General features: G+C 32.7%; 1 protein-coding gene across 3 annotated transcripts in view; it reads right to left on the bottom strand.

Annotated features, from left to right (window-relative positions):
- The window catches only part of TMTC3 (transmembrane and tetratricopeptide repeat containing 3), a 50,335-nt gene that overhangs the window by 23,296 nt on the left and 5,944 nt on the right, over positions 1–21,095 (bottom strand). For 2 of the 3 annotated variants that reach the window (XM_006923810.3, XM_015598448.2), the window contains 6 exons: positions 18,787–19,003; positions 16,559–16,777; positions 11,943–12,042; positions 8,407–8,522; positions 7,800–7,972; positions 2,233–2,485 (listed from right to left, as the gene is read on the bottom strand). In XM_006923810.3, the coding sequence (XP_006923872.1) occupies positions 2,233–2,485; positions 7,800–7,972; positions 8,407–8,522; positions 11,943–12,042; positions 16,559–16,777; positions 18,787–18,984 (1,059 nt within the window). In that variant the 5' untranslated portion in view covers positions 18,985–19,003. The remainder of the gene's footprint in view (positions 1–2,232; positions 2,486–7,799; positions 7,973–8,406; positions 8,523–11,942; positions 12,043–16,558; positions 16,778–18,786; positions 19,004–21,095) is intronic. The other variant, XM_025040992.1, reaches the window with a different exon arrangement.

Genomic DNA, 21,095 nt, shown 5'->3' with positions numbered 1-21,095 from the left:
AAACTTGAGCTCTACATACCCCCACTCCACACAAATCTCACTATTAATTATCCCTTCTTTCATTTACTGAGCCACATACTTTCTACCTATTTTTAAACATACTCTTGCCTCTCAAATCCTTAAAAATATTCTCCTTTGACAACACATCTTTAAGTTACCACAATCATTCATTATGTTCCTCAGGTATAAAACAAATTCCCACACTCTAAGGAAAAGACTTTTGAAGCCATGGTAACAAGTAGCTGGTTTTCCATTTAATTAATCAACATTTCAACTTAAAAATATGTTTCGTAAGCCAACCCATTAGTGATATCTCCTTGCTTCTAAAAGTCAGCCAACAGAGCATTCCAATGAAAGTGATTCTAAGTGTGACTCAATCAACAGTCTCCCCCTGATCAACCACTCTCACCTCTGAAAGTCCGCCAATTCTAGATCTCTATTCTTCCCCAAGTCCTATCTAAGTTCAGTAGTCTGTTACGCTTGAAGCCACTACCTAACTTGCAGTCTTCTTAGGCAGGCAATACATTCCAGCTTGTCTCATCTTCTGAAATATTCAATGTTAAATTACCTCAAAAGGTTATCTACACAAGCAACATTCACTTCCTCATCTCCTAATTAAATCACTCCACGGAAACAAATTTCGTTTAAGAAACTAACACACCTAAAAGAGGTCAAATCCAACTTTTCTACTTGACAGCATCTGTTAGTGTTTACCATGGTCTTTCTTGAAACACTTTGCTACCTTTCTATCTGGTCTATCACCTACACAGGTTCATTCTCCTCTATGCATCTAAATATGAGTTTTTTAAGACCTACTTGTAGTCTTCTTCTCTTTCACTCTATTCAGCCTCTTAAACTATTTTCTAAGGCATGTATTATGTGTATGAATGAAATTCTAGGTACCAGCTTGTTACCATCCTTGAGAGAAGTGACAAATCCTAATTGAGAAAGAATGTTCTATAATCTCTCCATAGGTCTTCTCATAAACATCCTGGTTTCAATTACTATGCCAATCAATCAAATTTTGATGGGTAGCTTAGGTTTCTCCTCCTTTTTAGGTACAAAGTGATATTCAAATCTCTCCTAGGATGTTTCAAAGGTATCTCAGACTCAACAGATCAAAGGTAATAGTAAATATGATCTACCCCAAACCCTATATTTTTTCAGTCTTTTCTGTATCTCAGAGATTGGCTTCAATTTTCTATAGAATTAAAGTTCCTTAGAAACAAGGATCCTTTATTTTTTCTTATTATCATATCCTTAGTGACTAAAATGCTGCCTGGTACATAGATTACAATAAAAACTTTTAACTGAATGAATAAATGACTCTAATGGCTCCAGTCAGAAATGAAATATTTGTGAAGTATTAAAAATACTTTCTGGCATATAGTAAATGCACAAAAGAGAATGTTAAAGATTACTGTTTTCAATAATTTAAAGGAAGAGGCATCAGAACTGTTATGAGTAAGAAGTGAAGGCAGAGTAAGAAAATTATAAAGAAACAGACTTCAGAAAAATAACAAAAGACTTTTCAAACAATCAGAGTTCTTTGAACATAGTAAGAAATACCGCAGGGAGTCATGAAAATCTTGCTATTGAGAACTGAAGAGCTATATATTTCTAGATGCATATCTTACAACAGGGGTCCCCAACCCCTGGGCCATGGACCTGTACGGAACCAGACCACACAGCAGGAGGTAAGCAGTGGGCCAGCCAGCGAAGTTTCATCTGTATTTACAGCTGCTCCTCAGTGCTAGAATTACCGCCTCAGCTCCACCTCAAATCATCAGGCATTAGACTCTCTGAAGAGCACAGGTCACTGGTGCCCAAAAGGTTGGGGACTGCTGTCCAAAAGGTTGGAGACTGCTGTCTTACACGACACTCTTCTCTGTGCCAAGGAAACCAAAAAGTATATAATATAACCCATTTCTTCAAAAAGTGTATAATCTAGTTAGGTAAAAGAAATATTAAAAAATTATGCCAAAAAGGATGCTGCATGATTTCAGAGTTCCTACCAATTAGAGAAATTTATAATCAGTTTTTGTTTTGTATGTTATATATATCAAATTATGCCTGCATATTAAATTTTGATATATAATTTTAGAAAAACCTAAAATAAGTACACAAATTAGGATAATGTTGAAAAAAAGATTGTTTCTAAAAAAAATATTTGATGGTCTCTTAAGTGATCAACAGGATGTAATATCATCTGAAAAATGAGCAGTCTCTTACCATTAAAACAGTCTTGGAGGAATCACCAGGGTATCTGAGACTGAATACTCCCAAAGCCCCCAAAAAGCAAAAGAAAGTAAATGTGGCAAGATTTCGAATATCTAGAAATGACTCTATAAGTGGTATTGTTCCCATGGTCCAATCACAGCAGAGCTCTGAAGGATTTAACAGAAGCCAGGCATTCACAGGAAGGAGGTAGTTAAAAGTTAGCTGCCTTGTAGGAGTGGGGCTTACAGCAGCTGGGTTATCAAACCTGTATGAAGGATGAAAAAAATGTCATTCAAACTGAAACACTTCTAAACACAAAATTTAGTAAATAACATAAATAAAACATTGAACAATAATAAAAGCAATATTTTGTATGTAATTTGATTAAACAGAAAACAAATATTTTTTATGAATACCTCAGATTCTTGCCAGAGTTCAAACTGTCTAATCTTTATAAAATGTCTAGTTGAGAGTAATATTCATGAAGAACTGATTGAAGGGGAAGTAGGTTATTTCTAGTTAGTTATTAGCATAATTCATACATGCATACTATAATGAAACTCTGCAGAATACTTTCATTAAATTATGATTCTTATTAAAAGTAGAAAGTTTAATATCCATTGTTTTATTTGTTGTATGAACGCTTCTAAGAACACTAACCAATGTTCATCTACATGAATTTTCTTTTAGTTTTAATTGCTAATGAAAATTATGCTTTTAAAATTATTATGCTTTTCTCTTGTCACAGACAGAGAAAATTTTATAATTTATGAGCCTTTCCTCTTTGCTTACATTTCTAGGGAACTAAAAACCAAATTTCCAGTACAGAGTACAAACTGTATAGGCCTATGTAACATTTTATTTTTGTTCTACTTTTTCTCCCAGTATATATTCATACAAGCTTATTTCCTAGTTTGTATTTCCCCAGGCCATGATATACTTATACTTAATGTACAATTCATTAATTTAGTCTGTTTTCTGAAAACTAAGTCAAATCATATTTTAAAGCACATTTCAAATGAATAATTTAAGAATTTTAGTTCTTTAGGCTATTTCTAAATTTTACTGGCTATATTAACATGTAGTCCTCTAAAAACCAAATTTATCATTTTAAAATGAGTAAGTCAATGAAAAATCAACCTCTACCACTATTTGACTTGGTCTTCTTAAAACTATCAAATGGTTGATAAAAAGTAAATGCTATTTGACAAATTTTTTTTCATAACTGAATATCTATATATATATATGAAAAATAATAAATCTTGAGACTCAAGACTTGAATTCTCAAAATAACCAATAAAACTGAATACAAAGCTATCTTTTTTCCTATAATTCACAATTCAAAGTCCATTTTTTATGATTAAGTTTATTAGGATAGCTGATTTAATAATTGAACTGTAGGTAAAGAATTCATGTGAAAGCATATCAAATCACATTTTAATGAACTTTGCAGGGTAATGTAATAAAGTTTATGTATACAGACATATGTACTTACATATAACACCCCAAATACCCATCCAGACATACACAAAACAAATATATTCACACCTTATCAACCACATTTTCGTACTGTAGAATAGGAGATAGGATAACAAATTCTCTAATAAGAATGATAAACAGAACAGAACAAAAACACTGAAACTAAGAGGTAAAGAAGGAAATATAGAGTATATATTCGATTCAATGTATTTCCCATACTTTAATATTAAAATGAGTTGTTCAGTTTAGTATGGCTAGACGCAAAGGTAAAAGTTTAGGAAGTTGAAAAGCAATTATTCTTTAAAAAAAAAAAATGCTACTGAGAAGGATAATTATATGAAAAATATCACAAAGACAGCATTGAACTTAAGATAATTAATTATCTGAACAAAATTTATTCTAACCAGGGCCAGCAAAGCACTATCATGGATAACAACATGAATAACACATTGGCCTTTTGTTAGGGGGGGGAAAAAAAAAGATTCTTGCTTGTTATGTCAGTCACTTAAATAAAATTGAATAGAGAACTACTATAAATTTCATTTTAAATTTTAGGTGAAGAAGATGAAATGAAAAAAATACTAAATGTTAGAGTAGAAAAAAAATGATATGTAGATTGTTAAAATTTAGGATAACTTTTCCTTCTAGCCTTAAACAACTAAAAACTTGATAAGATATAAAACTTTTTTTTTTAACACACTGTGCATCACACAAAAGACAGTGGTACCTGAGAGAAGGAAGACAAATGAGGGGAGTCGGACCTGAAGAATTTAATCTGTGGAGCTGCAAAAGGGAACCTAGGTGGAGTCCTGTAGTATCTCTAAGTTGAGATGATGAAGCTGAGAGACCTAAGAGCCTAGTGGGCTGGAATTAGTAGGCAGAATATCATCAGCAAGAGGAAAGTTGCTGAGAAAGAAAACTGAGATCTGTAGGTATCTCTCCAGTTTTCAGTACTCATGAGAACTTATCAGCATAACTATGTGAGGAAATACTCGAGGTCAGTGCTGTGGGTTGAATCATACCTCCCTGAAATTAGTGTTTACCCAGCACCTTAGAACGAGATCTTATTTGGAAACAAGGTCTTTGCCATTGTATTTAGTGAAATTAAGATGAGGTCACACTGGATTAGGGTGTCTTAAATCCAATGACTGGTGTTCTTACATGAAGAAGAGAGTATACAGAACAGTGTACAGAAAAGAAGGCCAGGTGAAGATGAAGCAGAGTGGATGATACAGCAACATGGCAAAGAATGCCAAAGACACCAGCAATCACCCAGAAGCTTGGAAAGGGACATAGAACAGATTCTTCCTCAGAGCCTTCAACAGAGCTGACACCTTGATTTTGGACTTCTGGCCTCCAGCACTGTGATAATAAATTTCTGCTGCTTTCAGCCACCCAGTTCCTGGTAATTTGTTGTAGCAGCCCTAGGGAAACTAACATGATTAGGAAAGTACCTCCTGACAAGATTAGATAAAAATTCCCAAATATCATACAGAACTGAGAATAGTTCCGCAGCAGCCAGAGTAGAAATCCTCATAACTCAGTCCATCAGGGAGTCTTGTGTCAGTAATGGAGCAAAGTTAGTCCTAACCTTAATGCTGCTGTGATCTCACAAAACAAAACTTAAAAGCAAGGCTAGAAGATGAAATTTTTTTTTTTTTAAATAAATGCATCCCAGAAAAAAGCTCCAAAATATTTATAGGAATACATTAATGATTCACATATGGCATCTCTTAAAAATTACCAGGCATGGGAAGAAATAGAAAAATACAATTCAAGAGGAGAAAAACTATTCTTCTAAACTGACTAAGAAATGACACAGATAATAAAATTAGTAGACTAACTTTAAGAACTTTAAAGCACTAGAACATGCAGAGACATGGAACACATTAAAATAAAGGCCAAAATAAAACTTTTAGAGATGAAAACAAATGAGATGAAAAATAACTAGAAGAAATTAAGGGCCCATTAGACACTGAAGAAAAAAGATTAGTGAACCCGAAGGCATAGCGAAACAACAACAACAACAAAAAACTAAACAACAACACAAAAAACACCCCACAATGAAAATAGTGGAAAATAGTTTTGAGTGAGAGACTAAATAGAGCATTAGTGTGACAACTTCAAGAAGCCTAATATACATGTAATTGGAATTCCAGAGGAAGACAGGAGAGAGAAGACAGAAAAAATATTTCAAGCATAGCTAAATATTTTCTAAAATATATATAAAGTAAAACCGATAGAGTCTAAAGAGTTCAATTAACTCAAGCACAAGAAACAAGAAGATAAAATAAGCAGTGACTGGAAGTTTGTCCCTTTGGACCATCATCACTCAAACTTTCAGTTATAATATGAGTAAGCCCTGGTGTACATAACACTGTATTATATATTTAAAAGTTAAGAGAGTACATGTTAAAAGTTTTTATCATAAGACAAAAAATCTGTTTGTAATTATATATGGTGATGGATGTTAATTAAACTTATGGTAATCATTTGTCTTTCTATATATCAAATTATTATGTTATACATCTAAAACTAATACAATGATATATGTCACTTAAGTCTCAAAAAAATAAAGAGAAGAGAAACATTGATAAAGAGAAAATACTAAAAGTGTCATAGGAAATGACATACTACATGCAGAAGCAAAAAGAATGATAGAATCTTTTCCACGGAAAACAGTTTAAGACAGAAAATGGCAAAATAACATTTTTATAGTACTGAATGAAAAACAGTCAATGTAGAATTGTGTACTTAGGCATAATATTGTTCAAAAATAAAGGCAAAATAAAGATATTGTTATATATGAAAGCTAAAAGAATTAATCACCAGCAGACCTGTATGTCAAGAAATTTTAAAGTCCTTCAGTCACAAAGAAAAATGTTACCAGTTGGAGATCTTGATCTAATAAAGAAATGAAGAACACCAGAAATGGTAACTCTATGTATCAATATCAAGGGCTTTTAAAAATTATTTAACTCTCTTCCAAAGATAATTGTTTAAAGCAGAAAATAACAACAAAGTATACTGAAGGAAAATGCATATAAATACCACAAAGAATAAGTCCTTATTTATAACAATTTTATATATTTACATAAGAATTTATTTATTATACATATGCTTATACTACATATGCTAACATTTATACTATATATACTTGCGATTATAATATTCCTTGAAGATAAACTGCGATAAACAAAGGATGTATACCAAAAAAGCCTAAACCAATCACTAAAAGAAATCATAGCAAAGATTTATAGTTAATAAGCCAATAAGGAGATAAAAATGGAATAAAAAAATACTCAATCCAAAAGGAGGAAGAAAGAGAGAAAAACAGGAACAAAGAGATGGGGCAAAGAAAACAATTAGCAAGATGGGAGGTTCACATCAATTAATCATACTAAATGTAAAAAGTTGAAACACCTCAATTAAAAGATATTATCTGACCAAACAAAAAAGGAAGACCCAAATATATGCAGCCTATAAGATATCCACTTTAAATATAATGATATAGATGTAAAAGAAGTAAAAGCACGAAAAAAGATAAACTATCTGACACTAACGAAACATAGCTTGGGTGGCTGGCTATATTAAGAACATGTAAACTTCTGAGTGAAGACTATTATTTGGGATAGAGAAGCTCATTTAATAATAATAAAGGGATCAATTTATCAAGAGGAAATTGTAATTCTAAATGTTTATGCACTTAATAATAAGAGTTTTAAAACACATGAAGCAAAAATTAATTCAACTGCAAGGAAAATCTACAATTATAGTCAGAAATTTCAACGCTCTTAATTACTAATAGAACAAGCAGACAAAAATCACTAAGGATATAGAAGATTTAACACTTAACCAATCTGAGGATCACTATTATTTTGATTGTGGTAGTTGAGTGTACACATTATCTCAAAATTTATTAATTTGTACATTTTAAGTATATGCAGGTTTTTAAAAAATATTATTACTCAATAAAGCTGTTAAAAACCCTCAATGAAAATCAAAGACTTTCTGAAATATTTATAATCATTTAAAATCTAAAGATAATTTTAAAAGGATGGAAAAACAACAATAACAACAAAAAACAATAGAATTCATACCTGGTAAATACTGGAAGTTGGGATTGAATAACCTGGACTCTAATCACAACAAGTAATAGTGTACTGAACATCAAAACAATGAGTTTTATTAGTGTCTGCAGCATAGAAAATGGAATGCCACCCTTTCCACGGAGAAACTGTCCAGCAGTAGTACATAATAATGGCAGAGTATACTGGGAAAGGAAAAAAAGTTTTAAATAAATAAAAATATACTACAGTGTTTTCAATAATGGAGTACTTTCTAAATGAAGACAGAAATTGACCATGATAAAATCAATATGGAACAGTCTGTGAAAATGATAAAAGATAAAACTGAAACCACTAATCTTACCAATAATTAATAATATTGTACAATATTACTGTGTATTTTTCCAAGTTACTTAACAATTCCGTTATTGATACTTGAAAATCAGTCTTTTAAAAGCTGAAAGTGTTTTAAAACATTAATTTTCAGTGAGTATAGGAAAAACATGCATATTTCTTGCAAATTTTTGGTATCATTGGCAAACAGATTTATAAAATGATATACTTAGAAAATAAGTTTATTATAGCAAATAGGATTCAAATGGGAAAAAAGATAGCGACCAGAAAATTTATTTCTCCTTACCCCCTGGGCAATAAATACTTCATACACACAGCAAATTCCCACAACTGTTATTCCTTGTTCTTTACACAATGTTGCAACAGCCACTAAGAACACAGTCAATGCAATTGGAGTCCACACTGCAATTTAAGAACAGAAAAATATAAAACTACACAAAACAATTTTATAATATCACAAAAGGATATTTTAAGATAGACAACTATTACGCATTACTAAAAAACTTTACTTATGATTCTATATTCATATTTGCATTATTTACCATTGACATACCTTATATTTTAAAATGTATTTAAATGATGTAATTTTTGCTTTAAATATTCAAAACGAAACATAAAACAAAATTTGAACTAAAAAATTTTTTGTAGAAAGGAAAATTATCTAACCAATACTAACTTTTAAAGTAGGGTAGACAATATAGAGAAGAGAAACGTTAAAGCTTGAATGTCATGATTAAAGAACTATCAATTTGAAATAAGAATAAATAACTGAAATTATCAGACAAGTGTCAAATACTTCATTTATTAAAAACTTGAAACTGAAAACTACTGGACAAAATAGAGTACTATCGTACTAAAAAAGAACTATAAAAACAAACAGGTTAATAAGCATTTAAATTAATACTATTCTTTTAAAAACTCACAATAGAATATTCGCAAGTTCTACTTAAATAAAAAACTTACTTTATCAACTTTAAGTAAATATGCACTACTTAGTAGTAATGTGATTAAAGAAAAATGAATTGTGAGAGTAATTCTAGATCTACTACTAACTTAAGTTGCTTTGTGACTTTGGGGAATTGTTCTGAGCTTCAGTTTTCTTATTGGAAAATATCATCTCTTTTTTTTCCAGTTAAAAAAGAAAAAGCTAGTATGATTGTGTGACCTCAGTTTTTATTAAGAATATTAATCAAAGCAAAAACTCAAATAATTAACTTAAATCCAGGAGTAAATAAGAACACAACTCTGAATCTAATATATTTTCTTTTGGCATTGTGCTTAATGCAGAAACTTGTCTATTTTTGAAATTGTGTTTTAATTTTAAAGTACTCTATAAACTAAAATGACTGAAAGGAAAAACAACTTTAAAAAACCCCAAAACAGTGGTGGGGATAGTAAGTATAATTGTATTCTTTGCTCAAAAAAAGTGTCATATTCTAGTTAGACCAAAATCATCAATGTTAATGGACTAGATTATACCAAGGGCTGAAATACCATGCTAAATTCAACAAGAATTTCATAAAGGAAATAAATTAGTATATGATTATTTATACAACAAGTTGAACCTAAAGTTGGATTTTTAAGGATATCTAGGACATGAAAAAATTGGGAAAGGAGTACATATGAGTAAAGGAGTAAAGGAGGAATAAGCTTGGCAGATGAATGATATGGAGAATAAAAAACCTGGTGGTTATAGATATATTAAAAATTAGTAGAAAATAATGATTTTGAAAACTTATTTAAAAATATATCAAGTGTTTATATGACCAGTAAAATCTCATTTATACGGTCATTAAATCTCAAAATCACCCTATGCATAAGAGGGCAGATATAATCATACCCATTTTAAAGACGAGGAAAGAATTTTGGAGGTTTAAAAATAGTTGTGAACCATAAAGAGACTATGACCTGAACTTGGTTCTTCTCATACTAAATTCAGAGAATCATCCTAATTTATATTTCCACTCCAAGGAAGAGAAAGCAAATGGTTGCCTTCCATAAGGTTGGATTCAATCTCAGCAACTAATAGCTCTAATAAAGGCAAAGCTTTACTGAAACCAGTTACTTCAGTTCTTCAATTCTTAGTTATAAATTGATTTTTATAATCGGATCTCTGCAGTTAAAGTTACCATGCGTGATTTTGTCCAAATACCTCTGCTAAATAAGTTAACCAAACAAAAAAATCTCTAAGTACAGAGTTATTTCAATCATTAAAATCAAATCCAATTTCAAAGTATAGGTTACTAATTTTACATGTGTAAAGATAACATACTTTCAGCAATCATGTATTCAAATAGTTATTTTAAGTATCTACTATATTTTGTGATGGAGAGTGATAATAAACAAGTAAAGATATATTTTGTCAAACAGTGACCTAAGCGTTACAGAGAAAAATATAAGATGAAGAGAAATAAAAACGAGTGAGGGAGATAAGTGGTGCTCATGACATTTGAGCAGAAACCCAAAGTAATGGAAAAGCAACTGCAAAGGCCCTGAGATGGATCATGCTTATAAAAAAGATAGGAGAATGAATAACTTGGAATTTAAAGTGATTAAATAATTACAAAGTAAAAATCACTGCATAGTACAACATACATTAGACAGACGGGGGATATAAAGATGATGATGAAACTATCTGTGGTCTCAAGCGTAAAATTATGTAATGTGGAATAAGCAGCAGCATAAGTGTTAAGAGGATAGAGAGGTCCAAAGCAGGTTTCAGCACCTTTTCAATTAGAATTTAAAATATAATACATTTATGTACTTGACCATTTCCTCAACAAATATATACTGAACACCTACTATGTACCAGGAACCATTCTAGGAAATGGAGAGAAAGTTATCTACCTAAATGCAGGTTATATTCTATTGCGAAAGAAGAAACAAGAAAAAGAAATATGTAAATCATGTATTTTCAGGTTAGAAATGAGTCTTTTGAGAAATGCAGGTTAAAGGGGAAAGAAAGTAACATATTTGGTTTTTGTTTTGGTGAAGTGGTGAACCAGCATGATCCACTGGCTCCTTTCCCAAAAATCAACCCTCGAAGATCGAGAGGAACTATGGCTTCAAAGATATTAAAAACAAAACAAAACAAAACAAAAAACACAACTCAAAAAACTAATTCTTGGACATTGAAGGTTATCTTAAATGTGTCTGTGGGGGTATTATGAAAGACTGCATCTAAAGCAGAAGAGTGAGAAAAAATTTAACTTCTGCTCTAGCCAATCCAGACTGCCTTGGATAGATCACTGTCTGCTCCTTTATTGTAGAATCTGCAGCTACACTAGCTTGTGAGTGTCCATGTGGTTAAATCAGAGCATTTCACAAGGTTCACTGAGTTAAAAAGTAGGTTTTATTTTAAAAGGTACAAATTGGCCAACCACTCTTAGGCAGTCATTTGTACACACACATCCCATCTAAATGCAGAGGAATGGTGGACTGACCTTTTAATTTTGCTTAAACAATATAATTCACAGCCTTCAGAGATGTTATTTATCCACAGAAAGACAACTAAAGTATTGGTACTTGTATCATTTATAGGTAATAGCTGATGGAACTAAGAATGACTCTAAAAATCCTATGTTCTAGGGTAATTTTTAAAAAGTTAGATCATAAAAATTCTGATAGTCAAGATAAAATATAGACTATACTCAAAAAATTTTAATGACATTGCATACTTTCATAAGTCCATACATGCTAACGTAGTATAATATGTAAAGACAAACCACAAGTGTAGCATGTTACTTAGATGCACTAAAAGTAAATAAAATTACTTGATCAAGTTTTACAGCTATAGAAAAAAATTAAATACTAGATATTTACCTATGGAATTATCTGGTCCTTTTGATTTGGTATATGACAAAAATGCAGCTAGAAAAAAGATAGATGACAAAAGTTCTGCTCTTCCCACAACACCTGTTACCTAGGAAAGGAAAGGAGTGGAGGTCACATTAATGAAGAGCATCTTGAAAATTTAACTATATATAATAGCAACAGCACTTTAACTAGCAACTAAATTGCTATAACTTTTCAACTGTACATTTCTTTCTTAGACATTCTTTGAGTGCCCTCATGTGGTGAATTTGTAGATCTTCCATAAAAATAAATTTATCAGAGATTCAGTTCTTTTATTAGCACTACTATTTTGAAGTAGTTACATACACAAGAAGTTGCAAAAATGGTACAGAGATCCCCTGTAATATTATATAATTATTGTACAATATTTAGAATAGTTCTTAATATAAAATAAGAAAAAAACTAAATACTTGTTACATATTCTCTTAAAATACAAGTGTTCTTAATATACGAGGTACTATTAAGTTACATCTCATAATAAACCTGCAAATTCAAATTTAAAAAGATAATGTTGAAAGTCCGTTTAAATTCTAGAAATTTGAATATAAAACACCAAGCCTCTCCCTTAAAATATTCTGAATTCACTGCAAAATTTAAAGCAACCTATCATTTTTCTAAGTTTATGGAAAAAAGCCTGTCTAGCTAGACACCACAAAAGGTTCAAGTAGTGGCAGAGACACACAATCTCCCTCCAACCCATCCCCAACACACACACACACACACACACACACACACACACACACACACACACACACACTCTTTAAACATAATCTTTTGGTTTCAACCAAAATGAAATAATTGAACAGAGTCTTCTTTGTCCTGCTAAGAGGCAATTCTGGAGTTTCCAGATTAATAGGAAAAAGAGTTTGAGTATGACTTGGTAGGTAGGGGCTGACCAACACATGGCAACAGCAGAGACAGTTCACAATTTTGAAACACATGGAAATGACAGTATGAAACTACTGAATATCATCATTTGTTAGGATGTCTGTTCATGTTTGCAAATATTTTGATATATTTTCATCCCTTACTTAAACTCGCCTTATTATTTTCTGTCCTCTGAAACACAAACAAGGCCAAACTGACAAATATTTAAAATCTACATGCATGAAATAATTAGCAAAGGATAGAACTGTATTCATTTACATGTTACATTACTAATGCTAATACTCATCATATGTTCTTGAATAAGAAATGTTTGTATTTCAAACTTTTAAATTAATTTTTTTTAATTCTAAAAGTTATCATTTACTTAACCAAGAATCATTAATACAAAATTTTAGATACTGGAGGTTCTAGGAAGTATACTTGAATTTTTTTTCCTGTCTTATTGAAATATAATAGACAATTAGTTGCTTGTATTTACATGTACAATTCAATTAGTTTTTTTCTCAATTATATTTGGCATGTAATATGTCAGATTTTTCTATAGCATAGTGATCAGGGATCCACATAATTCGCAAAGTGATCACCCCACTAAATCTAGTACCCCTCTTCCCCCTTACATATTTATTAATTAGCCATCTTCCCCATGCTACACTCTACATCTCCATGCCTATTATGCAACTATCCTTTTGTACCTCTTAATCCCTTTGCCTTTTTTCCCCGTCTTCCCCATCCCCTTCCCATCTAGTAGCCCTCAAAATATTCTCTGTATCTATGAATTTCCGTTTGTTATTGTTGATTTTGTCCTTTAGATTCCACATGTACGTGGAATCATGTGATACTACCCAACCCATTTCGTTCACTGCAATACCCTCTAGGTTCATCAAGGCACTTTCTCCATTCCCTTCTTTTTAGTCTGTGTTTTTTAATCCAAAGTGAGTCTCTTGTAGGCAGCATATGTAGCAGTCCTATTTTCTTATCCTTTCAGCCACTCTTTTGGTTGGAGCACTTAATTCTTTTCCATTTAAGGTACTTGTTGATAGAAATGTAGTTATTACCATCCTTTATTCCTGTTTTTGATACATGTTCTTTCTTCTTAAAGAAGTCCTTCCAGCATTTCCTGAATAGCTTGGTATTGATAAATTCCTCTAGCTTATTTTTGTCTGAGAAACTCTTTATCTGTCCTTCAAATTCAAATGATATCTTTGCTGGATAAAGTATTCTTGGTTGTAGATCCTGGGTCTTCATCACATCGAATATTTTGTGCCAAGCCCTTCTGTCCTACATAGTTTCTTTTGAGAAATCAGCTGCAGTCTTATGAGTGCTCCCTTGTACGTAACTGCTTTTCTCTTGCTGCTTTTAAGATTCTCTCATTGTAGTTAACCTTTGGCATTTTAATTATGTGTCTTGTTGTAGGCCTCTTTGGGTTCCTGGTTTTTAGGACTCTCAGAGCTGCCTAGGGTTTTATATCTATTTCCTTCATGAGGTTAGGGAAGATTTCCATCATTTCTTCAAATAGCTCTTCAACGTCTTGTTTTCCTTCAGGTACCCCTATGACATTTTTACCTTTAATAGTGTCCTGTAAGTTCCTTAAATTATTATTTTAGTCTTGGCTTCTTTTTTCTTGCCATTCCGATTGAGTTTCCTTGGCTTTCCCATTCTCTATTTATGTCAATCACCTTCACTCTTGTTCCATTTAATATACTTTTCATCTCAGATAATGTGTTCATTTCTGACTGGTTCCCTTTTATAATTTCCATTTTTAAAAAATTTTTTTATTTTAATTAGTTTCAAGTATACAGTACACTGTTTAGACATCTATATAGTTTGTAAAATGATCCCAATTGCTCCCTCTCTCCCAACCCTCCACCTAACCAACATATTAACGCTAACTGCATTCCCTAGGCTATGCCCCATCCCCATGACCATCATGAGCTACTACTCTGTACTTCTTTAACCCCTTACCCCATTCTTCTAGGCCCCCAAAGCTCCCTCCCCTCTGTCCGGCACTAAATTGTCCACTATATTTGTGAGTCTGTTTTTGATTAGTTTGTTCTTTTTATCCCTTAGATTCTGCATATAAGTGAAATCATATAGTGTTTATCTTTCTCTGACTTAAATACCTTCTAGGTTCATCAAAGCAATATCTTTTTCCATCCCCTTCCTTTTCATATGTAGGGGTCTTGTTTAATCCTTTCAGCCACTCTATCTTTTGGTTGGAACACTTAATTCATTTCCATTTAAGGTACTTATTAATAGGAATGTAGTGGTTACTATTCTTTATTCCTGTTTTTGATACATGTTTTTTTCTTCTTAAAGAGGTCCCTCCAACATTTCCTGTCTAGCTTAGTGGTGATAAATTCCTTTAGCTATTTTTGTCTGGGAAGCTCTTTATTGTCCTTAAACTCTAAATGCTAACTTTGCTGGATAAATTATTCTTGGTTGTAGATCTTGGGTCTTCATCCTCCTTTTCCATTTTTGTTTTTTATCTCTTTGCTAAAGTTCTCACTGAATTCATCTACGTTTCTCCTAAGTTCATGAGTGTCTTTCTAACCAGTGTTTTGAACTCTGCATCTGTCAGATTGCTTGACTCTATTATTTCTGGATCTCTGCTCTCTTCTGTCATATGGTTTCTGCTTCTTTTTCTTCCCATTTTGGCTACCTGTGTCTGTTTCTATGTACTAAGCAAAGCTCCTAAGTCTCCCGGTCTTATTAGTGTGGATTTGTGAAGTTGATGTCTAGTGGCACAGTCCTGAGAGGGGTTCAGCTGCAGGCCAAACTTAGCCCAAGCCTCTACCTCTCTGGGGCCACCTGTCAAGATTCAGCAAGCAATCCACAGATGCTGTGATTACAGTTGTCTCACAAGGCCATACCAGAAACCGAGGGCAGCTGCCTACAGTGTGAGTACAGGTGTTGCTCAGCAAAGAGCATCTGATTCCCTGAGGATACACCTGAATGTGGCTTGGGTGGGGCCATGAGTTAGAGGAGCCAGAGTTTCAGGGAATCCTCTGGGTGGAGTGACCTGTTATCCAGTTTGATGCCATATCAGTTATGGAGGTGCTGAGTTTGCACAATGGGAGCGGGGAGGGCTCAAAGAGAAACAATGGATACTGCTGGCACTTCTGTACAGAGTAAGTCTTGCCTAAGCCCTCACTCCAATAACTCAGTGTCCGCTCCCGTAAGTCTCTGGTGCTCAGAGCGAGCAGTTCCATCACCGTGGAAGTCTGCTCGTGGATGCGGCCCCTTTAAGAGGCATCTGCTGCTGCCGCTGCTATGGCCTCAGTCCCTCTTAGCTGCTCAGTGGTCAGCCTTGCAACCTTGCCCCATTCTACCTCCTCCCGTTGCAGGGTGATTTCTTATTTGTCTCCCTAATTGTTAGGTTTGTTCATCTAGATCCCACGTGATTTTCTTTGCTGTTTGCTCCTTGTTTGTGTCACAACTTTGATTTGGTTGCCAGAGGGATGAATAGAGGCTTTATCACCTATACTTTTTCCCCTAAATTAAAAAACTTTATGTAGTAGGAAGTTAAGACTCTATCCACTGGAGAGTTAAGACTTATTGCAGTAATTTTAGGGTCTTCAAATATTTGGATTAAAGTCAGGGTTAAATATTTTTCTTAAAAATATATACCATTATAATCATTGTGTCGGGACTGTAAAAAAAAGATGAAATAAACATTAATTTACAGTTTTACTTACTGCTTCTGTGTGTACTGGGTGCACTGCAAAAAGTAAAGAAGCAATCACACTACTCTTGTTGTCCAGAAAAAGTCTGCAGACTTTAAGAAATATCACACTGACTGCAGCATGAAAAATCATATTTAGGAGATGATATGACATTGGTTTCAGTTCACTAAACAGATAATTTAGGCGAAATGTCAATACTGTTAAGGGACGATAAGACTTGTGACTTCTCTCCTAAGGGAGAAAACAATCATCGATTACTGAAGTATCTTGGTCCTTCTGGGTATACAAACTAATCATTTTATTTACTAGTAAAAGTATATTTGGCTAAGAAATAACAATAAAATAAAGGAATGCCCAAGAATAACACAAACATAAAAGACAGTTTTATAATCTGTGTTTCCTATTTCTTCAGTTCAAAAACTAGGCAACTTCCTCTCTGATATGTAGTGTTCAAGAGAAGTAACAGTAGAGTAAGAGCATTTGACTATTCATTCCTCTTAAATATAGAAATTTTAAAAAAGAGTAGGAAGATAGTGGCATTAAGTTTGAGCATAGGATGCTCTCCAAAGCCTGCTCCCCAAATTACTACTAATACAAGCATTTTCTTACTGCTGGCTAGACCCTCAACTGGAAATAAAATGGAATGCTTACTAGTACAGTTTAAATAGTAAAAACAAAAAATACTGTTAGTTGTTTCATGAAAAAACACCTCCATAAATCCGAATATATTAAACCAAAAATCCCCAAAGTAATACAAGAGCAAAACTTTTCTAAGAATAAGAGAATAGACATCTTTGTTACTATAGTCTCTATTGGCAGTAAATCAAATTTCAAATAAAGTACCGAATTTCTTAATAAATCAGAAGTTACATATAACCAGAAATATTTTTACTTTAGACAAAATCAAATCAAATTTAAGAATAAAACATACAGATGAAAAATACATAAAATATTATCCTTCTTTAACAGCTACATTGGCACAAAAATCCTTACAAAGTTTTGGATGCCTGCACAGGCTTCCAGGCTATCATTACTTGATGATATCAATGATTAGGTCTTTGTGCTAATTCCAGGCTTGCCCAGAAACCTTATGGCATACAAATATTCAAAATCTCAATGTCATGATTAAAATCACAAGAGACACTGCCATAAGACGGGGAAATGGGCACATATTTCTGGGGGTCTCTGGTGATAAAGGGTAGGGGTCTAGGGAAATCAATTATTTAGAAAATAATGTATAATTTGACATTTTCCTCTTGTTATCAAAAGATGTATTTATTTTTTTAAAGGCTAGAATTGAGTGAGAACAGTAAGGCTGCAGAAAAATAAAGTCTGCTTATTTTAATAAGAAAAACTACTTATTATGTGCTTGTGACTAGGGGAATGATTACATTTCCATGCTTGAGAAACTTTCAAATTTGGAAAATGTGGAAATAGGCCATGAGTGATGACTGTCAAAATATATGAGAATGTTATATATTATGTTTCAACAGTGCCGGGTACTGTAGATAATCAATTTATTTATCCTCAAGGTATTATTATTTTATAGATTAGGAAAGTGACATGCCATCTAAAAGCTTTATTCTCACCTATTTCACACAGCTATTATATAATAGAACTAAAATTAGAATACAATCAATATGATCCCAAACTGACAAAGATTTAATCTCAGTTTAACCCTGACCTTCAAAATACAATATTTTATACTGAGTTCTCAATATAAAATCAAAATAACTATTAGGTAAGAGATATGACACATTTAAAATTTATAATAAATCACTTTTTTTCCTGCAGAAAAATTGGAGATATGTTTACTTATAAATTTTACCCTTAAAGTCTAACTCATATTAAGGTTATGTGTATTTTTTAAATGGTTAAATCTACCACAAGTAGTCATCTCTTTTGCCTCACTCACAAGAGACAAAAAAGAGAAATAAAGTCACTTAGCAAGAAAAAGACTTGTATTGCATCTATTGTTTCCCTAACACATTTGCTTTTCACACATACATGTTAAAAAGATTAAGTAAAGGTATGTAGCTAAGGGAAAAACAAGTACTACTTTAAAGAAGATAATCTTCAACTCCCTAGCTAATATATTACAAACATGTTATAGCTCATAAAATTTTGTGGAGAAAATCCATTAATTGCTATGATGACATGGTTGACAGAGAATAAGGAGTAATAAACTACCAAAATATTTTAAAATCTGAGATTCATGTAAGTAATACATAATTACTTACCTCAGACATAGGGGTTCCCCAGAAATCATTCTGAAATAAAGTTTTTAAAGGTGTAGATGGATGCAGATCTTTATTATCTAGTATTGCTGAAACATCATCAAAAACAAAACCACAAAAGAGGCTGTTCCAATAGCAGGCAGTAACCACACCTACTATTAAGGTTACTTCTTTGAGGTTAATATCAGCCATCTTTGCCATAAGCACTTGTACACAAAATCTGCAGAAAAAAAATTGTGAAGATAAAATGAAATAAGCAACATGGTTTTTTTTTTAAATAAATTAATTTAATGAATGATAAGTAAAATAAATATTAAATGCTAATTCTTCCAGAGAAGTAATTCTTCGAGGCTCAGCTCAAATATCACCACCACCCCAAGAAGGATTAACTGATTACCTCTCCTTTATTCCTAAGAATTAATTGCTCCCTCAGTTGTGTTTTCAAACTTCTATTACAGTCCTTTATCTCATTTAATCTTTGGATGTATCTCTCTAGCTAATAAGATAGTGAACTCCTTAGTAACTGTCGCAGGTCAGGTTACCTGGGAAATACATATATATATATATAAAGATAACACTAAAAAAACTAGTAGGATATGCTCTAGCCGTACCTATATGAATCTTGTGAGAAAACGAATATTTGAAAAGACACCAATCATGGGTTTTCTGAAATGTAGAGGAAGCTTACATTTTAATATTTTATAAATCTAAAAATTATTACCTAAATCAGGGCCCAAATTGTAGCCTGCAGCCTTGCTCAGTTTGATCAAAAGCCTTTCAAAAATATTTGTCTTGAATGCCTTTACCCTAGCCAGTTAAACACAGTCCTATTGTCTTTCAGCCAGATAGATTTATTTGATTGATTTGTTATCTACTTGGCCTTTGGGGTATATGAGTTTATAATCCAGATCTAAATCCTGGTTTTCTTTTTTCTCATTAATCAATCTAGAGAATGAATGAGCTTTATACAAGACAATCTACAATTAAGTCATTGCTTAGAAAGGATTCATTTAAAGAATGATTTAGAGTAGAAAGGACTATATGGACTGGAAAATAGTGAAGAATCAACCCTAGGATAAAAATAAGGCTGAAAGGTACTTTATACTTTCCTTGAGTAGTATCATTAGCATCATTTTAGTGTTATCGCTTGTAGAGGGCCAAATAATGGCCCCCCAAATTGTCCATATCCAAATTCCATCAACCTGTGAATATGTTACCTTACATGCAAAAGACTTTACAGCTGTGATTAAATTGAGGATTTTGAGATGAGATTATCCTGGGTGGGCCAATTCAATAGCAAGAGACCTTATGAATAAAAGGAGTTAAGAGTCTAAAAGCAGAGGACACAGTGATATATTATGTCTGGCTGGAGATGACAAGCCAAGGAATGAGGACAGCCTCTAGTAGCTGAAAAAGACAAAGAAACACACTTTTCATTAGTTTCCAAAAAACTCACAGCCCTACTGACATCTCAGTTTTAGTCTAGCGAGATCCATTTTGTACTTCTCATCTACAGAATTGGAAAATAATGTGTTATTTTAAGCTATTATGTTTGTGATAATTTGTTACAGCAGCAATAGAAAACTAATACATCACTGAAAGAGCTAGATGATCTGAGTCCTGAGGTATATCTTAGGAGTTCCGGTCAGATCAAAGAGGAAGAATACGGTAGAAAGGGTTGGTAGAGATTTAAAATCATATGTAAGATTTTGTGGACAAACAAGGAGGTGTGTGCAAGTTCGCTGACCAAAAATAACCTCACAGGTAATCTGATCATAAATTCCAAACTAGAAAGGTTATGGTGGGGTCATGCTCCAGGCCTATAAAAGGTTAATCTGCACCTTAAATAAACCCTGTCCATTGTTTTTGTGCACACTTTTGAAATGCCTCGTTTTCAGACTCCTTGGAGGCATAACTGACCTCCAGGGCGCACATAATATTGTTCACAACATTGGATGAAAAAGTTCAGTGAACAAAAGTAACCTCCTAGGATGATCCGAGGTAACTTTGCTTTCTCCCACCTTCATGTAATCTTCCTCATGTTCCTTTATGACAAATGTATAAGAGAAATTGCAAAATTGTCATTGTCTGGAGCATTTGAGATCTTGCTTCCCAGCAACATCATCAGTTTGGCTCAAATAAACTTTTATATAAAAATTCTCTACAGGTTTGGATGTTTCTTACATTGATAATTTATATAAGGTTATACAAGAACCTATGGAAAAGTATTAAAGTATCTTTAGAATCAGATAGGAAAACCTTAGAATATATTACTTTCTAAAGAAATGCAAAATTCAATCAAATAATCAGGA

Source organism: Pteropus alecto, unplaced genomic scaffold, assembly GCF_000325575.1.
Source record: "Pteropus alecto unplaced genomic scaffold, ASM32557v1 scaffold76, whole genome shotgun sequence".
In the NCBI taxonomy this organism is placed as follows: Eukaryota; Metazoa; Chordata; class Mammalia; order Chiroptera; family Pteropodidae; genus Pteropus; species Pteropus alecto.
Note: the sequence above shows the minus strand (reverse complement) of the source record. Positions and strands in the feature narration are given on the sequence as shown.